This window comes from Stenella coeruleoalba (assembly GCF_951394435.1).
Source record: "Stenella coeruleoalba genome assembly, chromosome: 1".
In the NCBI taxonomy this organism is placed as follows: Eukaryota; Metazoa; Chordata; class Mammalia; order Artiodactyla; family Delphinidae; genus Stenella; species Stenella coeruleoalba.
In genome coordinates this window covers 5,212,155-5,237,100 of record NC_137169.1, presented here as the reverse complement: position 1 = coordinate 5,237,100, position 24,946 = coordinate 5,212,155, and the positions used below count along the sequence as shown (strand labels likewise).

Genomic DNA, 24,946 nt, shown 5'->3' with positions numbered 1-24,946 from the left:
ACAGAGGAGTCCCTGGCCACCTCAAGAGGGAGACGCTTTACACAGCTCCCTCTTTCCTCCCAAACTCTCAAGGCACCGGAGGCTCCTTGTGATTCTGCAAGAATCTTGCTGATCCCAATCTGTACACCAATGACTCTCAAGAAACAGGAGCGTCTTAGTTACATCTGGTTTCAGGGAAAACTTAAATGGCGACACAAGGTAAAAAGTTAGGAAAAAAGAAAAACAACAAACAGGGTCTTGACAAACAAAATACTGTTGACAGGAAGTGCCTGGCATCAAATGACCCGAAACCAGTTCCATCCTATTGCAGCCCAGAAATGCCATCTGCAGAACAAGGGAGCCTTGTCTGCTCTTTACCTCTACTCCCTGGACCTTCAGTTTCATGTGGTCCTCTCTGGTCGTTTTCCCATCTTTCCTCTTTTTCCAGCAATACCCATCTTTCCTGTATTTCACTTTCTTCCTGTTGTAGAGGATCATTGAGCCATTCTGCGGTCTGGAAACAACAAACGGTTAAGTTACCAAGAGAACCGAGCAGAAGAAAAATTTATGAAGAAAGATATCGTAGACCAGTAAAAGTCTCTACAGAAGAGCAATATTCCACATTTCCTGGGACATAATTTTTCACCTTTTATTGTAGCTCCCTGGATTAACCATGTTTTTTTTTTTATCATAGAGAATTTTTATTTTTTTATTATTTTTTAACATCTTTATTGGAGTATAATTGCTTTACAATGGTGTGTTAATTTCTCCTTATAACAAAGTGAATCAGCTATACATATACATATATCCCCATATCTCCTCCCTCTTGCATCTCCCTCCCACCTTGTTACATTCTTTTTTTTTCACATCTTTATTGGAGTATAATTGCTTTACAATGGTGTGTTCGTTTCTGCTTTATAACAAAGTGAATCAGTTATACATATACATATGTTCCCATATCTCCTCCCTCTTGCGTCTCCCTCCCTCCCACCCTCCCTATCCCACCCCTGCGGGCGGTATGGCCATGCAAAAACTGCTTGTGGATATGGTACCTAATGAATTAAATGTGTCAATGATAGGCTTAAAAAACATCCCCTTAGTAATATCCACTATCTAATCAGGATATATGGTGTGGGAGCCCGAGCTCTGCCCTGAAAACTAGGAAAAGCAGAAAGGAAGCAAAAAGAGCCGGGAGCGTTACGGCGGCCGGCAATATCTTATCTCTTGTAGAAAGATTTTCTGCACATTTTTTAATCCATCACCTAACATTAGTAAATAAATAAGTTTAACGCAGACACTAGATGACTACGTTAAGAACAGACCAATGGAGAAACTAGTCGCTGAGGCCAGACGCTCTTGATTCATTGCCTGCATTTAGATTCCTACTGGATGCGGAAGAGCCCTACAGCCCTTCTTCCCAAGCAAGCTAAGTACCTGATTCTTTCCCATTTGGGCTTCAGTTGTGAAAGGGCTCAGCACTGCCAGGCAAATGTGTCTATTCGGTCCACGACCACCATATCTTAGAAAAATAGTTACCCACTTGCTAAATGCTACGAGTGGGATGGCCGTTCTCTGTGCCGTTTAAAAAGAACAAAGAGAATCTTGCATTTCCCTAGAAGACCCCAAGCGTCAACCACAAAGAGCAGAGGATGTTTACGCTCATCCGTGTAGCTGTAGCGGCGACAAATTTTGGTTTGGAGACACCACCACGGAGACAGAGAACTAAACTCCCCTGTCAGCTGAGGGCAAGTGCTATGGTAAACCTTCCAGAATAAAGCTCCAGCAGCTGGGGGCAGGTCCATCCTTTAAGGAAGATGCCCCCGAAAGCTACAAGACACGGCGCACCAGCCCTAGCCAGCTGTGTCACTCTCCACCTGAAGGCTCAACACAGAAAAAGGAAAGGGAAGTGATCTGTGCACCCAGGGGACCACACAGGTCTTCCAGCTCCTTCCTAGCCGGGGTGAGAGAGCTCCTGACACAAACAAGGCAAAGGAAGTGGTTTCTTCTTTTTCTTTTTTTAATCAATATATTTTTTATTGAAGTATAGTTGATTTACAAGGTTGTGTTCATTTCTGCTGTACAGCAAAGTGATTCAATTATACATATATATATTCTTTTTTTAAAATATTCTTTCCCATTATGGTTTACGATAGGATATTGAATATAGCTCTCTGTGCTGTACAGTAGGACCTTGTTGTTTATCCATTCTATATATAACAGCTTACGTCTGCTGACCCCAACCTCCCACTCCATCCCTCCCCCAACCCCCCGCCCCTTTGGCAACCGCCAGTCTGTTCTCTATGTCCGTGATTCTGTTTCTGTTTCATAGATAGGTTCCTTCTGATGCAAGTCGGCTCCTGTTTCTCTGCTGTGGCAGAGGTGAGAAAGCAAGCGGCCAGTCTTCCCCGGGGCTGGGGCAAGAGCCCCCACCCCTTTCTTTTCTTTTCCTTTGAACTATGGGCCACTTCACAGTTGGGCACAGAACGTTGGCTATTGATGTCTTACTATTCCACTGTCTGTAGGGGAAGAAAAAATCACTCCAGGTTGACAGCAGCTAATTGTAGTTCCCACCCAGCCGGGCTGTGTCATTCAGTGGCCAGGTGATGATTAAACAGCAATTCCATTGGAAAGTATCGACTTTCAGCAGCGACTCCCAACACTTCATTGTTTGCCAATCACCGTGCGGTTGGTTTGTGTCAGTGTTGGTTTCCTCCCCAAGTCTGCGCGACTAAAACAATGGGGAAGCAGCTCCGCGCTGTCACAACCTGTCACCTGACGGTATCTGTCTCGCACTTACGAGTCTGCACTGAAAACCTTACAGTCCTCTTTCATTTCTGAATGGCAGGCGGGCTGGAATACGGTCCCCACGGTGCCGGCCCCTTTCCACTTCAGCCCCGCTCTAGGTACAGGCACCCAATCTTCAGAGTGCCGTGAGTCCTCTCGCTCCCTAAAAGACCCATTAGAAGGACCCCAAAGTCCAACGGCTGCGCTTAAGCCACTGTCCAAGGAATAAGCAAAGGAAGACATCTCAACAAATAGACGGGCTCTGCTTGTCTCGCCCCCTCCAAACAGGAAAGAAGACACTCACGAGAGTGTTGCAGGGACTCCCTCAGTCCCAGAATACTCATCTGCTAAAGAAGACAGGACATTAATCCAATCCAGCTTCTCGTGAGCTAAGACAGGAAGTGTGATTTGCTCCATCCTCTTGCCCTATCTAAACATGGTCAGTGAACCTCAGCAGTGTCTTCAGGCCAACTGTCCACAGATCACAAACGGTATGACCCAGAGAGAGGGGACGCCCCCAGACACCATCATATCCACAGTCAGAATAACAACGGCACCCACCCGAGGAAACCCATCTTCCTCTGGTGACCTACCCTTTGCGTTCTGGGAGCGTGAGGGGCCCTGTCATCTAACACTTTCAGTAGGACATAATCCCACAGGGGACCAGAGTGTCCAACTTAAATGGCCTTAATAAATGGAATCATCATTTTAACTTGCAATAAGGAGCAACCTAATAGTGTTTAATCTGCCACTCGGATTTTATTAGAACTTGCTCTGCTCTGCGTGATGGGGGAAGGTCCTCCCCGCACAGTTCACGGGTCCTGAGAATGGCAAAGGGAAAGCCAGACAGGCTGCACGCAGAGGGGCCCACGTGCCCCACGATGCAAAGGAAGTGAGGCTGCGCCACCTCCCAGAGCACAGTCAAGAGCAAGTCGGCGCTGGTGGGAGGGATCTGAGGAAGACAGGGGGCCAGAGCACTGCCCTGGGGAGAAGGAGAAGTGGGCCAGACCGTGAGAGAGGGGGGCCGTCAGGGGAGAGCTTTGATAAGTTTCATGACAGCATGAAAGGGAGCACCCATCTGAGAAGAGCAAAGAAGCAGGAATGGAGTTGAGGACAGAAGGTGATGGCAACTGCAAGGACGAGGCACAAAAGTCCTGCCACACGACAATGTCACCAGCTCTCAGTTACTGTCAGCGCTAGGGGAGCGTGCCACGTGTGGCCTACGTCTGCTTCTATGTCCACATCTGCATCTATATCTACATCTACATCTGTATCCATGTCTATATCTACATGTCTACATCTATGCCTACGTCTACATCTGTATCTACAACTACATCTGTATCCAGTCTATATCTACGTCCGTATCTCCATCTATGTCTATATCAATGTCTACACCTGCGTCTACATCTACATTTATGTCCACATCTCTATGTCTATATCTACATCTATGTCTACATCTACTTCTGTATCCATGTCTATATCTACACCTGTGTCTCCAATATGTCTATATCTATGTCTACACCTGTGTCTGTGTCTACATCTACATCTATGTCTGTATCTACATCTCCACCCATGTCTACATCTACATCTGTATCTTCATCTCCATCTATGCCTACATCTATATCTGTCTACACCTGTGTCTCTATCTACATCTATGCCCGTACCTACACCAATATCTATGTCTACACCTATGTCTGTATCTGTGTCTATATCTCTATCTACATCTACATCTATGTCTCTATATCTCATCTATATCTCCATCTATGTCTACATCTATGTCTCTATCTACATCTGTATCTACACCCACATCTATGTCTACACCTATGTCTGTATCTGTATCTATATCTACATCTATATCTGGATCTACACCTATTTCTATATCTATGTCTGTGTCTATAACCTACATTTTTTCATCCTCACAGCAACCCTACGAGGTAGGTATTATTACCATCCCCAACATAAAGATGAGGAAATCAAGCCTTTCTAGCCAGAAAGTGACTGAGCAGGATTCACTTGGAGTCACTGTGGCTCTCCAGAGCTTCCTCCAAGGCATGGACTGGGGGGCCAGTCCCGGTTTGAATCCCAGTTCTGCTCTACGGGCTGGGTGAACCCTGATGCCCTGAAAGCACCCCTCACCCAATGGACGGGGATTTGGTGGGTGGCTTCCCAGCTTCCTCACTTCCTGTCCGGGTTGGGATAACACAGAAGCCATCCAGACCTCCTCGCCCCATGGTTAGGATAACTCTAGGTACTCTGTACTGTCCCCCAGAGCACAAGCTCCAGTCACCCACTGTGGTGACTTGCTGGGAAAAAAATACCCTTTCTTTGTATGCCTCCGCTTCCTCTCTCACGTTCATACTCCCCCTCTGTTGCTTCCTGGGACAACCTCTCAAATAAACTGCCTGTACTGACATCCTCATCTCAGGACCTCCTTCTGGGAGAAGCCGAACTAAGGCTGACAGTGTAAGAGGGTCTTGGGAAAACAATCGAAGTCCTCCATTGCAGCAGGGAGAGGAATGTCAAGGGAAAAAAGGTGAACAACCAGCAGGTTCTTTCTAACGGGAGGTTTCTAGGCAAGAAAACTTTTAATCTAAGAAACTAATAGTTAGCAAAGCCAGTAACACTTGGTGCAGTATGGTAAAAAGATCATGGGACCAATGGAAAATCTGCTGCAAATTATAAAAGTAAACAAGCAGGTATAAAATTAAGATACATAATCAACAAAATATATATGCTTATATAATAGCTTATGTGTGTGTGTCATATATACACACACACACAAATAAAACAGACAGAAGGAATGACAGAAGACGCCATTTACTAGAGAAAAAGAAAATGAAGTACCTAGGCATAAATATAATAAGAAATTCCCAAAACCTAAGGAGAAAAACTATCTAAAAGACACAAAAGTAGGTTTCAATAAATGAAGGTAAGAAAAAGTTAGGATCATAAAAATGTCAATCTTCCCAAAGTTAATTTATCAATGTAACATAATGGCAACAAGAATCCCAGCGGAGTATTTTTTCTGTGTCTAGAAAAATTTATTATAAAGTTTATTGGGAGGGGAAAAAAACACCAAGGACGGGCAGAAAGATTCCAATAAAGAGCACCAAGGTTTAGAAGCTAGCCCTACCAGCTATTAACACATTCTGTAAAGCCTCTCTCTCTCTCTCTCTCTCTCTCTCTCTCGCTATATATATATATATCGCTATATATATATATATATATATATATATTTTTTTTTTTTTTTTTTTTTTTTTTGCAATACGCAGGCCTCTCACTGTTGTGGCCTCTCCCATTGCCGAGCACAAGCTCCAGATGCGCAGGCTCAGCGGCCATGGCTCACGGGTCCAGCTGCTCCGCGGCATGTGGGATCTTCCCGGACCAGGGCACCAACTCGTGTCCCCTGCATCGGCAGGCGGACTCTCAACCACTGTGCCACCAGGGAAGCCCAAGCCTCTATATTTTAAAAAGTATGGAATTGTCATACAAATAAATAGACAGCCAACAGAACAGAATAGAAAATCCAGAACTATCCCCACTTACATACACAAATTTAGTATACAGTGAAGGAGGTATCTCAAGTCAGTGGGAGGAGACTGACTTTGTAATAAGTGATGTTGGCACGTGGAAAAAAAGATAAAATTGAATCAATCCTTCACATCTTACAAGCAGCATAAATTCCAAGTGGACCAGAGATTTAAATGCAATAAAGAAAATCATACATTACTCTAGAAGAAAATGCAGGTGAATTTCTCTAAGCTGAAAGTGGAGAAAACTTTCCTAAACATGATCAAAAATCTAGCAACAATGTGTGAAAGATAGGTACATCTGATCACATAAAAATGAAACCGCCAGACCGTTTTCCAAAGTGGGTGCATGATTTTACATTCCCGCTAGAAATACATGGGGATTCCAAAGGCTCCCCACCCTCCCCAATAGTTGGCGTTGTCTGTCTTTTGGATTATAGCCATCCTAGTAGGTGTGTGGTAGGGTTTTAATTTGCATTTCCCTAATGACTAATGATGTAGAGCATCTTTTCATGTCCTTATTAGCAATTCATGTAATTTCTTTGGTAAAATGTCTATTTGAATCTTTTGCCCATTTTAAATTTAGTTGTTTGTCTTCTTCTTTTTGAGTTGTAAGAGTTATTTACATAAAATCTGGTTACAAGCCCTTCATCAGATATGTGATTTGCAAGTATTTTCTCCCAATCTATGTCTCTCTTTTTTTTTTAATTGCTTCTTTTAAGGAGCGAAGGGTTTCAATTTTGGTAGAGTACAATTTATCTATTTTTTCTTTTATGAATCATGCTTTTAGTGTCATACCTAAGAACTTTTTGCCTAACCCAAGATTGCAAAAATCTTCCCTTGTATTTTCTTCTAAGAGTTTCATAATTTTAGCTCTTACATTTACGTCTATGATGCATTCAAGTTCATTTTTGTGTATGGTGTGAGGTAAGGGCCTAAGTTGGTTTTTGGCACATGGATATCCAATCATCCCAGTGCCATTTGGTTTTGGTTTTATTTAAAAAAAAAAAAAAAAGGGTATCCTCTTCCCCAATGAATTGCTTTTGTACCTTTGTTGAACATAAATTGACCATGAACATAAGGCTTTATTTCTGGACTTCATATTCTATTCTATTTTCTATCTTTATGTCAATACTATACTGTCTCGATTGTTGCAGCTTTATAGTAAGCTTTGAAGTCGGGGCGATAAGTCCTCCAACTTTGTTCTTATTTTCAAAATTGTTTTAGCTATTCTAGGTCCTTTGTATTTCTGTATACATTTTACGATTGGTTTTTCTCATGGACAAAATGAAAAAAAAATCTTAAAATGTTTACAGAAATACAAAGGACCTAGAATAGCTAAAACAATTTTGAAAAATAAGGACAAAGTTGGAGGACTTATAGAAAAAAATATTTGCAAATTATATGACCAATAAAGGGGTTAATATCCAACATGATAAACAGCTCATACAACTCAACATCAAAAAACCCTATTTAAAAATGGAAGAAGAACTGAATAGACATTTTTCCAAAGGATAAATGCAGATGGTCAACAGGCACATGAAAAGATGCTCAACGTCACTAATCATCAGGGAAGTGCAAATAAAAACCACAATGAGATATCACGTCACACCTGTCAGAATGGTCATCATCAAAAAGAACACAAATAACAAATGGTGGAGAGGATGTGGAGAAAAGGAAACCCTTGTACACTGTTGGTGGGAATGTAAATTGATGCATTTACTGTGGAAAACAGCATGGAGATTTATGAAAAAACTAAACATAGAACTACCATATGACCCAGCAATTCCACTCCTGGGTTTATACCTGAAAAAAACAAAAACACTAATTCAAAAAGATACATGCACCCCTATGTTCACAGCAGCATTATTTACAATAGCCAAGATATGGAAGCAACCTAAGTGTCCATCACAGATGAACAGATAAAGAAGATGTTGATATCTATATACAATGGAATACCAGTCACAAAAAAGTGAAATTTTGCCATTTGCAGCAACATGCATGGACTTGGAGGGCATTATACTAAGTAAAATAAGTCAGACAGAGAAAGACAAATACTGTATGATATCACTTATATGTGGAATCTAAAAAATACAACAAACTATTGAATATAACCAAAAAGAGGCAGACTCACAGATATAGAGAACAACTTAGTGGTTACCAGTGGGAAGAGGGAAGGGGTGAGGGGGAATATAGGAGTAAGGGGTTAGAGGTACAACTATTAGGTATAAAATAAGCTACAAGGATATAGTGTACAACACGAGGAATACAGCAAATATTTTACAATAGTTAAAAATGGTGTATAGCCTTTAAAAATTGTGAATCACTATATTGTACACCTGTAATTTATATAATATCATACAACAACTATACTTCAATTAAAATAAAAGATTCATTTGACAATTTCTGCAACAACAATAACAACAACACAAAAGCCCACTGGGATTTTGACAGGGGTTTCATTGAATCTTGAAATCAGTTTGGACATAATTGCCATCTTAACAGTAGTGAATCTCCCAACTGTTTCCTATCACAAAACATAGAATATCTCTTCACTTATGTAAATCTTTAATTTCTCTCAATAAGACTTTGTAGTACAGGTTTTACACTTTGTACATTAAATTTATCTAAGTACTTTATTCTTTGTGATGCTATTGTGAATGGAATTGCTTTCCTAATTTCATTTTTGGATTGTTCATTTCCACTGAAATAGAAATATGATTGATCTTTGTATATTGATCTTGTATCCTATGACCTTGCTAAACTTATTTATTAGTTCTGATAATTTTTTTGCAGATTCTTTCAGATCTTCTATGTATATAATCAAGTCACTTGTGAATAAATGTTGTTTCACTTCTTTCTTTCTATTCTAGATGCCTTTCATTTCCTTTTCTTGCCTTATTGCACCGGTTAGAACCTCCAGTACAAGGCTGAATAGAAGTGGTAAGAGGAAACACCCTTGTCTTGTTCTTCATCTTAGCGGGAAAACATTGTTTCACCATTAAGTATAACATGAACCATATCAAAGACTTAAAAATCATGTGAAAAGGACCCAGGAACCAACTTGAAGAGGCTCCCACTAACCAAAGATGGGACGATTTGAACATCAATAAGAATAGTAACAATGGATTAAAACACATTAAATATGTTTAAACCCATAAGTTCATAAATGATCTTAAAGAACACAAAAAATTAATTGATTATTGTTGGAGGATGGTAGCTATGCAATACATTATTTTGAAAACTAAAAAAAGAAAGAGAAGGAAGGAAAGGAAGGAAGGAAGGAAGGAAGGGAGGGAGGAAAGAAGGAAGGGAGAAAGAATCAGGCATTTATGCTACCTTCCCTGCGCAAACTGTTCCTTTAAGTAGCAAACAGCAGAAGAGAGGACTTTCCCTATAAAAGTATTCCAGACAATAAATGAAGTGAGAGAATTAAAATATCACCATTTTGCAACCTCTAATGAATTAATGGATTATCAACAGTGACTGACATCACAAAAGAGATACAACCAGATAGTATGTGTCCCTGATGGAAGAACATTTTGCTGTAAGCAAAAAACAAAAAACAAAAGGAACTTGAAATTATTCAGGCCTCTTGATCTAACTACAACTTTATAAGATCTACAGAGGGCAGATGAGCACAGTAAAAAGGACAGCGGGATCTAGACAGCAAAATCCAGGCTGTAGGAAACTCTATAGGACAAACAATCTGGATTTTTCAACAAATTCAATGACAAAGAGAGTAGAGTGGGAAAAGTAGGAATATACAGATTAAAAGAGACAATGAGATACATCAACCAGTCGCAATGTGTAAACCTTACTTGAATACTGAGCCAAACAAACTGTGAGAAAAAGAAAAGGCATTTGTGAAACAGTTGGAATTTCGAACAGTGATTGGATACTTAATGATGTTTAGAATTATTATGAATTTTTAGAGTGATAATAATAGTGCAGAAGTATTTTGAAAGGTGATCATATGTAGAGAGAGAGATATAGATATATGTGTATATATGTATTAGAGATACATGCTGAAACATTCACTGATGAAACTATACAGTCTAAGGTATGCTTCAAAATAACGTGTGTGGTGGGGTCTGTGTGTGGATGAGACAAGACTGGCTATCTTCTGTCTATCATAGTTGAAAGTGGATGATCAGTATACCGAGTTCATTATACTAGTTATTATACTAGTCACTATACTAGTCTTTCTACATTTGTAGATATTTGAAATTTTCCATAATAAGAAGTTTTTAAAAAGAGGATGCTGATGGGATTTGGAGTGAGCCCTAGGCAAACCTTAAATCTTGGCTCAGCTCCTTATGAGCTGTGTGACCTTGAGCAAATTACCTGATCTCTCTGTTGCAGTAGACATAATGTACGCAAGGTGCCCAGCATGCTGCTGGCCATAGATGGCATGTTCTTCATGACTAATGATGATAAGAAACCCGGCCCCCTTTTGCAAGGTTCCCTGCAGGAACCAATGATGGGACTTAGGAACTAATGAAATGGCACATTGTGGGGGTGCTTCTGGAAAACCCACCACGGGAGAGCCCCCCAAAACACTTGGGGCGCACACATATGCATCCACCACTTTAGGGTGAAATATAGTTTTCAAACTGGGTCGATAGACGATGATTCATAACTGAAAGTCAGAGGAGCGATGTGTCCTTGACAGGTTTTGTGCGTGGATATTAAATAGGAATTTATGGTACAACTAGGGGGTGCATCCAAAGCTAGGCTAATCCTATAAAAGAAACGGTCTGGATACTCTTTCCAGTGCCTGCCTTTCAATTTAGAAAGCAGGGTACCCCAAACAGCTCAGGTTCACAGTCCTTCCTCTGAGAACCTCCACCTTCCCTGTCACTCACTGACCATTTCCAGGACCTTGACAACCACCTTAAAATTCCATGCAGACAATTGAGACCCTACCCACTCCAGCAGTCCCTGGACTTCCTCAGGTGCCAGTCTGTTGTTGGTCCATCCCTCCGGCCTAGAGGCAGTGGATTTTGTGCAGTAAGTTCTATTCTGGTTGACCAGCTACTGCTCCATTGAATTCACACAATCTGTTCCTCGCAGCTTTCCTTGGAGAACAGATGATGTCCTCGTTTCTAGTAGGACCCTGAACGAAGTCTGGGTGGCTTCTAAACCGTGAACATCTCCAAAGAACTTCCCTTTCCCAGCTGGAACCCAAGCCCTGGGCAGACTCCTCTTTCCTCTCCCTTGCCTTTGGTCGCATCCCTCCCACCACAAGGCACATGGCAGGGCCCGGCTACAGGGAAATGCTGTCCCTGCATTTCTAACGGCCTCCAGGACCTGACCCCAAATGTAAAACAGGCCCCTGTGACGAGCACAAACCACACTGTCCTGGAGCCGTGGATGCCGGCCCGGGCAGCACTAAATCTCCCTTCCAGTGGGCAGTTAGGAAATGAGAAACGCCACCCTAATTACGGCTCCCATATTTATGCACCCACACCTTCCTCTCTGATCTTTCCAACATGGAACGACCTGATTTAAATGCACCATTACAAGTACACAGCCTGGTCCAAAATGTCAATAACAAGCATGGCAACAATTACTATGACAACAAGCAGAGGCTCTATTTATCAAGCATTTATTGTGTGTCAGACACAGCGGAAAGCCCTTTACACCCATTTCTCATCCTAATCCCACAACAACTTTGCTGGGTGGGTATTGTTCTCCTCGTTTTACAGATGAGAAGGTCTGAGGCACAGAGAAGGGAATTCACTTTCCCAAGGTCACACAGCTCATAAGGGCAGAACCAGCGAGCTACCCACTGCACCCCGTTCCTAGCAACTTGCTATAAATTCCCAGCACATCCCAGCTACCCTCTCTCCTTCTCTAGAAGCAATGACCCAGGGCAATTTTAGAGCCCACAGGAACTGTTCAATACTTCATACAAAGGAAGGATCGTTTGAGCCTGATTTAAATTGTTCCTACAGTTCTTCCTTTTGTTGCAAGGGGAAGAAAGAAATCTGGAAAAGGCATGTCTCCCCTGCTTATCTCCCTCACACACAAACCCATCGAGAGTGGTAATTGATGGCTAGAGCACAGCAAGGTTGATAGGACGCCAAACGGAACCCCACGATGCCACAGCAACAGCCCGAATCTCATGGGAAGGGGCTGGTTCATTAGCTTTCAACCTGGCCTTTTCTTCTGACTTGTTTATAGGGTCTTCACGATCTGGGGGACAGGGAGCATGGAAACGGGTGGGGAGCAGCCCGTGTCCTCCCCTCCCCCGCCCCAGTCTGGCCACTCCGGGCTATTTATGGAATGATCAGGAAGAAAGGGCTGTCAGGCCCGGCCGGGCCGCAATCTGCCAGATATGAAAACCAATTGCTTTTCATAATAAATTCCAGCTGGAGCCATAGAAATAATAAGGATGACGAGAAGGTAACACCAATTTGCTTTATTTGATTAGCTCCGTCTTAGGCGGTCCAACCCCGGCTTCTTTTCATCAGAATAAGGGCAAATTGAAAATCGTAAAAGAGGCTTTCTTATCAGGGAACAAATGACTGGGGAGATTCATATGCCTAAGAGCCCCCACCGTGAGCCACGCGGCGTGGGCGCTGCGCCTGCCGGAGCCGGTTTAGATGAGCTGATCCCAGAAGCCGGGCTTGAGGACCTCTCGGCACCCGCTGTCACTTTCCTAAATAAAGGCTGAGATGACCCCAGCCTACCCACAGCCAGTGCGGATGTGGTCGGCCTCATGCAGGCCTCACCACCACCCCTGAGGAGGCCTGCGGCCCACGGCCCCGCGAGGGGACCCCCAGGCGGGCAGCCCCCAGACCCTCGTCTCCACGGCCAGCAGTCTCCGTGGAGGACTGAAAGCAGGATGGGGGCAGCTCAAGCTTCCAGAACTCAGAGGCAGAGCCAGCGTGTCTTTCCCAAGGAAGGTTCCACGCAGGCTGCTTCATTTCAGTGGTGGCTGGAGGTCACAGAAAAGAAAAGGCTGCGCAGACATGGGGAAGCTCATGACCAGGAATCACTCCAGGGTAAATCCTCAGGGACTCATTAGTGGCTCCGTTCCTAGAGCTCCCAGGGCGCTCGGCTTAAAACTCGATTATGACATTCGGTGATTTATTCAACTAATATTTATTGAGCAGCTATTACGGGCCAGGTGTTCATGTACGGCCGCTCTAGGTGCTGACGGGAACAGAGGGGACCAAAGCCCTGCCTTTGTAAAGCTCAGGGAGGAAGAGCCTGGGGCTGGACGAGGGGCAGGAAGCACTGGGAGTTGCAGGGGCACACCTCTGGGGGTGGGGGGGACAGGAGACACCAGTGAGTACGTCCTGTGACAGCTGGCAGTGACGGGTGACAGGAAGCCGGGGAGACCTCTTCCAGGACGGAGCATCTGAACAGAAGCCTAGACTAAAGCAAGGCCACCCCCAGGGAGGCTCCCCAGGAAAGAGCTTTCTGGTATAGACAGCAGCTAGGTCGGGGCTTGAGCAATAGGCTTGGGACGTGGCTAGAGGGTAGGGAGCAAATGTGGGCATGCAGGCAGAAGATGAGGCCAGAGAGCAGGGCGGGCCTGGCTAAGGGGTCTTGAACAAGGGTGGATTTTGTCCGAAGTGTGAGGAAACACAGATTAACCAGGAAACAACTGTGTTACCTACCAGGAAGGAGAAGCGAGGTGTCTGGATTTTAATGCAGGAGTGACCCAAAACACAAGGCGACATAAATTCTGAAGCTCCAACATTGGTAGATGCAAAAGGAAGAGAAAGTAGATGGTACACAAGAGGGTATCACAGGGGCCGTCTCAGCTAAGCTGGGGCAGGGGGGTTTGTGCCCTCCAACCTGCAGCCCCCATCCCCTCTAAGCATTCTGAACTTGACCCTCAGGGAAATGGGAAGCCACTGAAGGTTTCAAAGCAGAGAAGTGGGGTGACCACTTAGACGTGGCATGTCTGGCTCACTCAGACTGGCTTGTTCTTACGCCTCCTCCCCATCATAAAATCTTATAAATGTTCATCCAGTGAGTGAGGTAATCAAGCAACTCGGCGTCTGGAACAAAGGAAATCCTCTCTCTTTTCCTGAAGACAAAACATACAGAAAACATCCCTTACCATTTAAAGTGTTTGGCCTGTTAGAAAGCAAAGATAATTGGTGAGAGAGAAGAAATGGCAACCCTGGCTGTGGACTCAATACTATTGGGAAGAAAGCAGACCTTCCATTCCTGCCTCTGGCTGCAACCCAGGTTCGGGAGCCTGATGCCATCCGGTGTCTGGGTCATGTTCGACCCCACCAACATCTCATTTGGCCCTAAATAGAGCTGAGCACTTCCACAGACCCTTACTGTCATTTTCCAACACCGCTCTTTTATTAATAATCCAATGTAAATCTAAGAGAAAATTAACGTGTCATCTCCTAGCAGGAAGGACTGAACATCTCAATGTGACGGTCTGTTAGAGTTGTCATTTATCATTAGCGTGCAATTCAAGCCCAGCTTCCCACATTCTGGTGGGAGCTTTCGAGACAATGAATCTCTGGGAATTAGCTTCTGGTCCAATTATTCCTGTTTTCCCCCCCCACCCCACACCTACCTAAGAGATAAATTCTGTCTCAGTGGGAGGGAAAAGAAAAGGGGGAGGAGGGAGTTTGCTATTCTCCTTCCTGGTTGAAATCAATTTTTCTCAAGGAGACAACGCAATACCCATTTTGTGAGAAGGGAATATACAGCTGTGCGCTAAAGACCGATAAATGGAGCTGCTCTCATGAAAACTTCCTCACATCAAATGTAGGGGAACCTCTTAATGGGCTTTGTTCTTCTTTTCCATAATCCATAACTATTAAGAGAAAGATGGGCAGAGAGAGGGTACTGCCAAGCGGGCAGCCGTGTAAACAGGGCCACCTTCCGGGCTGACCCGAAGAGGCCACTGCAAACACTGGTCTCTCCATCCACTCGGCACACCGTCTCCCCTCCCGCCAGGCATCACTGGAGGCTCTGGGGATGCAGCGCAGCACAGACAGGCCTTTCCTGGTCCTCAGGGAGCTTACAGTCTAGCAAGGAAATCCATCAATCCAAAAAAAAAATTAATAACAGATAAGTGCTATCAAGAAAATAACCCAAGGGCTTCCCTGGTGGCGCAGTGGTTGAGAGTCCGCTTGCCGATGCAGGGGACGCGGGTTCGTGCCCCGGTCCGGGAAGATCCCACATGCCGCAGAGCGGCTGGGCCCGTGAGCCATGGCCCGCGTACCGCAAAAAAAAAAAAAAAAAAAAAAAAAAAGAACCCAAAATAGGAATTCTAGGCATTAAAATAGACTTGTTTTGTCTAGGAACTTTTTAAAAAATCTTCAGTGAAAACCAGAAAAATGCAGCCGGGAGTAAATCAGGCTTCTGGTTCCAAAGCGAACAGGACAGTCAGGATGGACACAGCTTCTGGAGGCAGCAGCCGGCTCCTCCTGGCCGATGGGACCCGGCCACGGTACCTGGGAGCCCTGCCCGGGCTGACAGCCGGGCCCGTGAGCGTCCAGGGGCCCTTCCACCGTGAATGGAGCTCAGAGCCAACCACACTCTGTGCTCCAGCAGTGCAGCCCACCTCAGCCCACAGGCCTGTGCAAAGGGCTGGGGGCTCGGGTCAGGGATAGAGCACTCAGCCCGGGGGTCCTTCCACGGGCCCTGCTCTCTCTGCCGGGCCCCCCACTGTGAGGGAGGTGTCTCCCCACAATGCCAGAGCCCCACCACGTCCTCCGCCAGCACCGCGTGCAGCCCCATCGTGACACTGGGCAGGCCGAGCGGTCCCTGTTCCTGTAGCCTCGTGAGGGTAGGGACCCCGCTTGTTTTGTTTGAGCTCAAAGGATTCTCTCCTTCGACCCACACCACCCCATCAGGGAGCTCTTAGCTCCCCGTTTCATAGAGGAGGAAGCCACGTCTCAGAGGCGACAAACGACTCAAGGTCCCAGAGCTGCCGAGTGGAGCCCGAATTCAGCTTCCGGGCTGGCGGACGGAGCGGGGAGCTACCACGGCCTCCCCGCCCCCATCTCATGATTCGCAGTCGCACAGACTTCGACCACAAACCTCACGGCACACGTGCACTGGCTGAGGACGTGAGGAGCGCTGGGCCCCTCCCTGCCCGACGCGCACCCCCCAGCCAGCCTGTCCCCCGCCTTCCCCTCTCTCCTTCCCGCCCTTCCTCTCCTGACCTGGCTACTTCCCAACTTCAAAGCACCGTCACAGGGCAAAGATGTTGCCTGGCAGATGCCTAAGGGCTCTGAACCAAGACCACCTGCCCCACCCAGGGAGGGGCACCCGCCGGGGACACATTCAGAGCGCAGACTCAAGTGCTCCCCGAGTTGGGAGCGAACAAATCCTCCTTTTGCGCACAAGTGCCTGGGGACACGGCTACGGCTCCTATGCTGCCCGCCCTGTCCCGGGCATACAGGGTCCCTCCTACTCTGGCTACGAAAGGCGCCCCCCAGCGGTGGGCATGCAGCTGAGTCATTCTGAGCTCGGGGAGGGGACCCTCTAGCAGGAAGCACGCTGTCTGACCACAGCAGGACAGGCTCTGGTGGCCTAAGCCCTCAGATCTCAGGGAAGCCGTGGGCACGTTGCCCGGGGACTGCGGGACGCATCCCGAAGCCATCTCAGCTGCCTTTCACCTGGACCAAGAAATGATGAGTCTCTGCCCGATCTCGCATTGGGTCCCAGGCAGAAAAGCCCAGGTGATAACCACCGAGGCCAGGACTTGCAGCCCTCACCTCCATCTTGACCTGAGCCATGACTTTTTCCCAGCACAAGATGCAAACCCCAGCAGACGCAGCTGGGGTTAATAACAGAATCAGGGAAATGACCTCTGGTGCAGATGGAGGGGTGGTGGATGTCCCAGGCGGCAGGAGACGGCAGAGAAGGAGCTTCTCCATGAGGAACAGCCGGCCTGGGGAGGGCCCTGTGGGAGCAGGGGCAGCCTAGAGGGGGGATGTGGCCACAGGGGCACGATGGGGGTGCTGAGTGGCCTCGGGAGCCTGGGGGCCAGAGAAACAGGTCCGAGAGCACAGGGCCAGAGCTGGAATATGCCAGTTCCCCTCAAAGACTTTTTCCTCCCCCCCACCCCACCCCTCGGTCCTGCTTCCTGGAAGCTCCCTTTCATTGCCAAGGGATCCTTTAGTTTTCCAGGCGGGCCCACCGGAACCCCGCCCCCTGCAGGCCCTGCCTCACTGGCACTTGAGGGTGTCACACATTTGTTTTGCCTTCTGGTTCCTTGAGAACAGGGACCATGTCTTACAAGTCTCTACAGACTTGCGAAAAGTGTGCCCGTGCAAGTGTCAGCCCTTCAGGTGGTGACGGTGGCACGGACAGGGAGGTGACACTCTGCTGGGTTGATCAGACAAACAGCCCTGAGCGCCCGCGTCCCCGCCTCACCGCCCTTCTCCCCCCAGACCCATGAGTCACCTCGCCCCCCCCCTTCCTGGACACTGACAGCCCCGACAGCGCGTGCTCCAGGGTGACAGTCCCCACACTCGGTGACACACGGACCCACACACTTTCAGTGCCCCCCAGGAACGGAGCATGCCTTAGCCTGGCATCCAAAGCCCTCGGCCAGCTGGGCTCAGCCCACTTGGCCGCCCTTTTCCACAGGTGGCCTTAAGCCCCAGTGACCCCCCAGGGTCATCTGCACGACGTGTCCCCTCAGGCCTCCACGTCTCTGTGCAGTGTATCGCCTTAGCCCAAAGTTCCTTCCTCCCTCCTCCGGCCAAAGTCCAAAGTCCTGTTTGGCTCTCGGGGGCCCGTCTCCAGTGTTGCTGCTGCCACCTCCCTCCCCAGCATCAAATTAAACGTGGCCCCTCAACCCCCCCAGAGCATAGGGTCCCTCAACCCGACCCCTCCCTGCATGGGCCCTTGTTTCATAACAGTTGGTTCCACATGTCTGCCTCCCCAGAAGGCTGCAAGCCTTTGGGGGAGAGCCATATCCTTTTGTGTGTGGGGGGGTCTCCTACAGACCTAAATGGTGTGTTAACTCTGGACGGTCTCCAGAAAGATCTCCGATGGGTTTCCTGACTGGGGCTGGGAGCAGTGGTGACGTGTAAGGACCTCCTCAAGCCCCAGTGGGAGGCAACCTGTGCCGAGCGCTAAGTGAACCTTGGCAACCGTGTGACGTGCGTGCACCCATTTGATTCATGCGATGACCCTGTGCAGCAGGTCATACTGTCACCTGTCTTCACAGTCGGAGGCCCCAAGGCTCACAGAGTTTAGACAATTTGCCCAAGTCCACAAGGCAGGTACGGGTGACACCAGGATTTCCGTGTAGGTGGGTCTCACTCCAGAGACGTGTTTTAACAACTGTCCTATGCTGTCTCCCTCGGAAGATGGTTACAATTTTCACAGAGACTCAAAATGCAAACCAAACCATCAGAGGCCTGGGGAGGCTCTAGTCCACCTCGTCCCCGACCTGAGTAGCGTACGTACCCCTCAGTGCTAAATGCCCCCATGTCCAATGCACACGCTCCCCAGGTGGAAACGCACAGTCCAGACTTTCCAAAGAGCTCTCAGCCCTACCATCGAGTTGCAGGGCTGCACCATCAGAAAGACTCGTCTCTGACTTTCATTAATTACAACATGAATGGTGCTGAAGGTGTTTTGCTCAATAGAGACTTCTCGCCTACTCTCCTCCAAGCTCGTAAATCAGCCCTATGGTCTGATGGCCGCGATGTTCCCCTGATCATCTTACTGCAATATTAATAAGGCTGTTCAAGGCAACTGGTTCCTTCTAAATTGTCACATAAAAATTCGGTAAATGTCAGACACATCATTTAATAGAAGACGGTGTTTTACTGTCAGGGGAGGTAGGTGGCTGAGAGGATGAGGTAAAGGGTCCAGTGACGACCTTAAGGCAGGCTCAAGGCACAGAGAGCTCTAGCCTGGGGCTCCTGACTTGGGTCCTTCTCGCCTGGCAGGTGGCAGAGCCCACTGTGTGCAGGACACTGGGCAAGGGCAAGGACTCCTGGGGGAGGGGCGGGGTTAGGGTTAGAAAGAAACAGTTGTTCCAGTCCTCAGGCAGCAGATAATCTTGTTGGAGCAAGAGAGAACTCCTCACAATGCTTCCTGTCCTAGCAAATTACTACCCCCATTGTAGGAAGCTGAGAAACTTCCAGGGACACTGGCCCACATATAAGCAAGTTGACGTTTACAGAGGGATAGGCTCCCAAAAGCAAATTAACGTCATGTCAACTGCTTATAAAAGAATGCGGAGGGAATTCCCTGGCAGTCCAGTGGTTAGGATGCTGAGCTTCCACTGCAGGGGGCCTAGGTTCTATCCCTGGTTGGGGAACTAAGATCCCTCAAGCTGCAGAGCGTGGTCAAAAACAAACAAACAAAAAGCATGGGGGCCGGTCCTACCAATTGGGGTGGACAGAGGCACAGAGATAAACACACAGTGACATTCGCTGCAGCCTAGTTTATGACGGAGAAAGTGCGGAAGCCACCTACAAATCAGTGAATTGCTTTGGCGAGTAAATCACAGTATGTTGATATAATGGAATAGTATACAGTTATTAGAAAAGATACCTATATTTATTGACGTGGAAAGAGTTCCATGAGTTTAAAAAAAACCAAAAAAGCAAACTGCAGAACAGCACATACAGCAGGATCTCATTTATGTAAAATTACTTCTATACCCAGCACCTATATGTCTACACGTGCACTTGAAGAAGGCAGAGGGGTGAGATTCTCTAATGGTGACCCTGGCTGTCCCCGGGGAACAGGGTTTCAGAGGACTTGCGGGGGTTTTATGGGGTATAGAATGTTCTTCAATGAGCGAGGAGAGAAACCTGTTCATTTAAATTAAGTGAGAGCTTCCCTGGTGGTGCAGTGGTTGAGAGTCCGCCTGCCAATGCAGGGGACACGGGTTCGTGCCCAGGTCCAGGAGGATCCCACATGCCGCAGAGCGGCTGGGCCCGTGAGCCATGGCCACTGAGCCTGCGCATCCGGAGCCTGTGCTCCGCAACGGGAGAGGCCACATTAGTGAGAGACTTGCGTACCGCAAAAAAAATAAATAAATAAAAATTAAAAATTAAGTGAAAGGAGAGGGGTTGCCGGATTAATCAGTGAGCGTTAACAGAGCGCCCACTGTGTCCAGTCCGAGTGGCACAAAAATGAACACAACTTAATCTTTGCCCGGAAGGATTCGCAGGCAAGTGGAAATCGCAAATGACACGCAGATGATTGACATTCCGGGGTGGGGGGCAGGCGATGATGCAGCAGCAGGGAGTCTGCAGTGGAGGCAGCGAGCTCCGTGTTATCCCCCCCTTACGAGAAAGCCCACCCCTGCCCACCCGCTGCAAGCAGGTTCCGAAGAGGCGGTGTCTGGCCTGGAGGAGAGTTCTCACTGAGCGCTGATGTGGGGACAGTGAGCTTGAAGTCGGCAAAGGAAACACGTTTACTCAGAGCGGGCCGTGGACCAGGCACTGGGGGGACCCGCCACGCTCCTTATACCGTGTGATGGAGCCCACAACAGACCCGTGGGGGTGTGAGGGCCTCAGCCTTGGAGGTGAGGAAACGCAGCCTCAGAAAGGCTGCTTTGCTGGCCGGGGCTCTACGGGGATGGGCGGTGGGGCTGCACTCCAAACGGTGAGGGAGACAGCTTCCCATCCTCCAGCAAGAACACGCGGCCTTCCTGGAGGGACAAGAACCCCCTTTGCACTGGACAGGACTCAGAGCCCACTGAAAGCCTGTACGTCTCAGATTGTGACCTCTGGAGAGGAGACCAAGGCAGATAAGCGAACCCCAGAAATCACGGTGACTGTCCTGGGATTCTCTGTGTTTCTCGGGGGTAGTTAGCTGCCTGGCACATCGCACTGGGATACCAACCTCACCACCACTCCTGCGTGGCTTGACTCCCCGGGAAGGGAAGTTCCAAGCTCCAGAAATCCAGTGCCTTAGAAACTAATTCCTACTGCTAGTCAGAGAAGTTCCCGGGATATTGTTGCCGGGCTGGGGGGGAGGGGGGAGGGGGGGAGGAGGGGGCTATGTGGGAGAATAAAAGATTTGACCGTTAGCGAGAAACTGCACCAATGTGGGGCTTCCCCTCCAGCTGGCACCCTTTGGCTCCCTCCCGACACTCCCGGACTCTCCTCCAACCTCCTCATGGGTCACAGAGCAGGAGGCCCTTTCAGCCATTCCACTGGCTGCAGGCTGATGGAGATGCACCTCGCGTGAGTCGAGGCTCATCACAGCGGCAGCCTGTGCAGAGAGGCAGCAGGTGAAGCTGCAGCATGGTGGGAGGGTACCATCAATCCATCCAAATGACATGGGCGGGCTGTTATGCAGGGCCCTGGGCAGCTGGGCCAGCAGGAGAGGTGCATCCGCTGAATACCCCCATGCCCAGAAGCCCAGGGGTGCCTTGGCCGGTGCCTCACCAGCCCTAGAGTCTTGCCCTTGACAATCACCTGACACCAGGAGAGAGGAACTGTCCCTCCATGCCCCCAGCCTGCTTAGGGAGGCGTCGGCACCCCACTGGAGCAGGAGTGGGGAGGGGCAGGAAGGTTCTAGAGCTCTGTGCTGCTGTGTTTCATCATCTGAAATGATAATACTATCAGTAAAAACCACTACATAGCAGATTTCCTCTAAAAATAATTTTAGTTAGTGGCACTAGTTCTAGAAAGCTTGCACCGTGGACTTTGTTGGGAGTGTGAACCCAGCCGCTGGGATTCAGCAGCTCCTGGTTTCTCCCCTTCCCGCTGGGCAGAAGCTGAGTCTCCCCCAGCGATGCCCCTGCCACCTCGGAGAGGCCTGTGGATGGGCGCAAAGCTAGGCCAGCCAGTGGCAAGCTCACCAAGCACCTCCGCCCCGGCTTACAGCCTACCTTGAGCAGCTATTACATTTCCAACTAAGCCGCAGTCTTTCCTGCTGTAAAAGGAGGCCGGTGAGACCTCAGGCCCCACCTGCAGGGAGCCGGCCTCTCTCCCCTAGGAGACGTGCAAGGATGCTCTGAGCTCTCTGGCTTTATGCAAAGTGCTGCACAAGCCAAGGGGCCACATACGCCGTTACACATCATCATGGTTTACGCTAGTGAATGTAATCATGCCTATTCTGTGGTCATCATAAGCCCAGCATCTCTCTGGTCATCAGGGCTGATCAAGGTCTTCAGGAATCTTCCATGCAGGACATCACCTGCTGGACCACCTGTCTACCCTCTACCCACCACACTGAAGATGGAATGATGCCTTTGTTAAGTTTCTCATCGATCCAAGTGAAAGACTGAGATCTAATAAATAAATTAAAATACATCTAATAAGATAAAATTTGAGATTAAAAGGAAGCTTGCTTGCATATTCATGAACCAAGTGAAAACTCAAATGAGCTCTTCTAAGCATCTTATTCATGGGGAGTCACAGATTGAACATGTGCTGAGAGCATTTCTTAGCAAATATAAGCCTGGCAAAGGCACATTCATCCATGAATTCACTGAACAAGCAGTTATTAACCATTACTTTGCATTACTATTTATTTTGCATCTTCATCTCTTTGTAAACCTAGTACCTCATAGAAACAGTAGGCACTCGGTTGACTGCCTGCTGATGAGACTGGTTTTCTCAGGCCCTAAAAAGTACAGTACCTGTCCCTGAGTTCCTTGTATGTAGTCAAGGAGGTAAGAGTCACTTCCTCATGAAGTCTTTCTGATCCTGCTGGACCATGTTTGGTGACCTTGCCATGCATTTCCCAAGCAGTCCTTACTCTCCCTGCCTAGCACCCACCCCCAACACATACACACATATACACACACACCTGTTTCATCGTCTCTGTCCTCTGCTGGACTGTAAGCTTAGTGAACACAGAGACTGAGTCTGCTCTGCTTCCCACAGCCTGGCATATACGTGGAGGAAACGTCCAATAAATCACTGGATGATTGAAACAAGGAATGGATGGACAGATGGGTGGATGGATGAGGGGGTGAATGAATGACTGATGGATGGATAAATAGATAGGTGAAGGGGTGGGAGGATGGGTGGGCAGATGGATGATGGATGGATGGGTGGGGGGATCATGGATGGATGGATGGAGGTGTGATGGATGGATGGATGGATAATGGATGGGAGAATGGGATGATGGAAGGACGATGGATGGGAGAATGGGAGGATGGGTGGATGATGGATGGGAGAATGGGAGGATGGGTGGATGAAGTAGTAATAAAAGGCAAGAAAAAGGTCTAAGCTATAGCCCGTGATAGAATGTATTGAGATGGTGGCCAGTAAGGGCAGGAAGGAGTGAGGGTGTTGGTTAGCTAGGGAAGAAGATCCAGAAGGAAATGTCTCTGAGATCTTAAGAAAGTGAAAGATTTGGCATCTTCTGTGCCAGGCAGTGTGCTGGGTATCTCGTGAGCATCACACTGCACCCTCACCACATTTGAGGAAGGTATTTCACCCACGTAGGGAAGGAAACAGAGTCCTGTAGATAAGCCCGCACAACTGCAAAGCCCGCATGTGGTGGAGCCATGATGGAGACCGCGTAGTCTGTGTGACATAAGCTCCCTCCACGGTGGCTGGAAGACCAAAGGGCATTTCCTGGCCCAGCGTGGGACAGTGCCATGAAGAAAGAGGTATCTGTAGGAATCTCTGCACCGGCAGAGATGAAGTTGCCGGCATGGCAGTCATGCCCCTCAGAACCAAGAGCAAGGAGTCAGGGCTCTCCAGGGGGGCCCGGGATGCATGACCCCCTCCAGCTCCCCGCAGGCACAGCTGCTATGTCACGGTGGGGTGTGGAGCGGGGTGGACTAGAGAGGCAATGTGACTTTCCTAAATAATCCTCTAGTTGTCAGAGCCAGGAAACAGGAAGGCAGAAAGGGAACGGGAGGGGGTGAAAGAGAGCAAAGCCCAGAAAGGACCAAGTGTTCTGTACGGATCAGATCTCTGCTACCCTTGCAAGTACACTAAGACTTGAGGCGCTGGTGCTCACAGCCAGAGGCTCCCACGGAGCCAGCTCAGGCGATGAGGCATCACCTGGGGTGAGGACGGAGAAGGTGGCCTTCCGGGGTCCAACCCCCTGATACAACACTCAGGGACTTTCTCAAAAGCATCATCTATTTAGTTGATGATGTGTCCTGAAGTGTTTCATTTAGCTGGAAATCATGCTTGGTCCATTTCCCAGATCTCACTGACATTATAAGAACCCTGCACATCACATCTGGCAGCAAAGCAGTTCAGTAACCCATCGTGATGAGTCAGAGTTCCCCCCAGTCTGGGGAGCTGGCAGTTCAGACAACTTCGAGAAGGCAGGGTCACTGCTGCCTCCCAGGCCAGGGTTATAGGAGCCTGTGTTGCGTGTGCGTGAGTGTGTGTGTGTGTGTGTGTGTGTGCACTTTGAGAGGCGGCAGAGATACCACATGGCACACAGCAGTCACCATCCCTCATGACCACAGGGTAAAACTTGCCAATTCCTTTACCTATTTAATCCTCCCACTGGGGCAGGAACCATTATCAGCAAACTACTTACGAGAAAACCAAAGCCTAGTGAGTTTCAGGGGACCCTGATCCCGTAGCTACAAGCAGCAGAGCTGGGATTCTAACCCAGATCTGTCTGGATCCAAGTCCGTGCTCTCACCCATGACCCCCTGTTGCCCCTGTCAGTGGGCCTGGGAGGCGCTGCACAGTGTGTCCATGCTCTCGCCTTCACAGTGTAAGGAAGAATAGAGTCCACAGTTGAAG

The 24,946-nt window shown here is 48.0% G+C and overlaps 1 protein-coding gene across 1 annotated transcript in view; it reads right to left on the bottom strand.

The window, feature by feature from the left end:
• The window catches only part of CAMTA1 (calmodulin binding transcription activator 1), a gene marked incomplete at its 5' end in the record, with an annotated part of 885,827 nt that overhangs the window by 442,952 nt on the left and 417,929 nt on the right, over positions 1–24,946 (bottom strand). Inside the window, 1 exon segment of the mRNA XM_079918494.1 lies at positions 358–493. Coding sequence (XP_079774620.1) covers positions 358–493 — 136 coding nt within the window.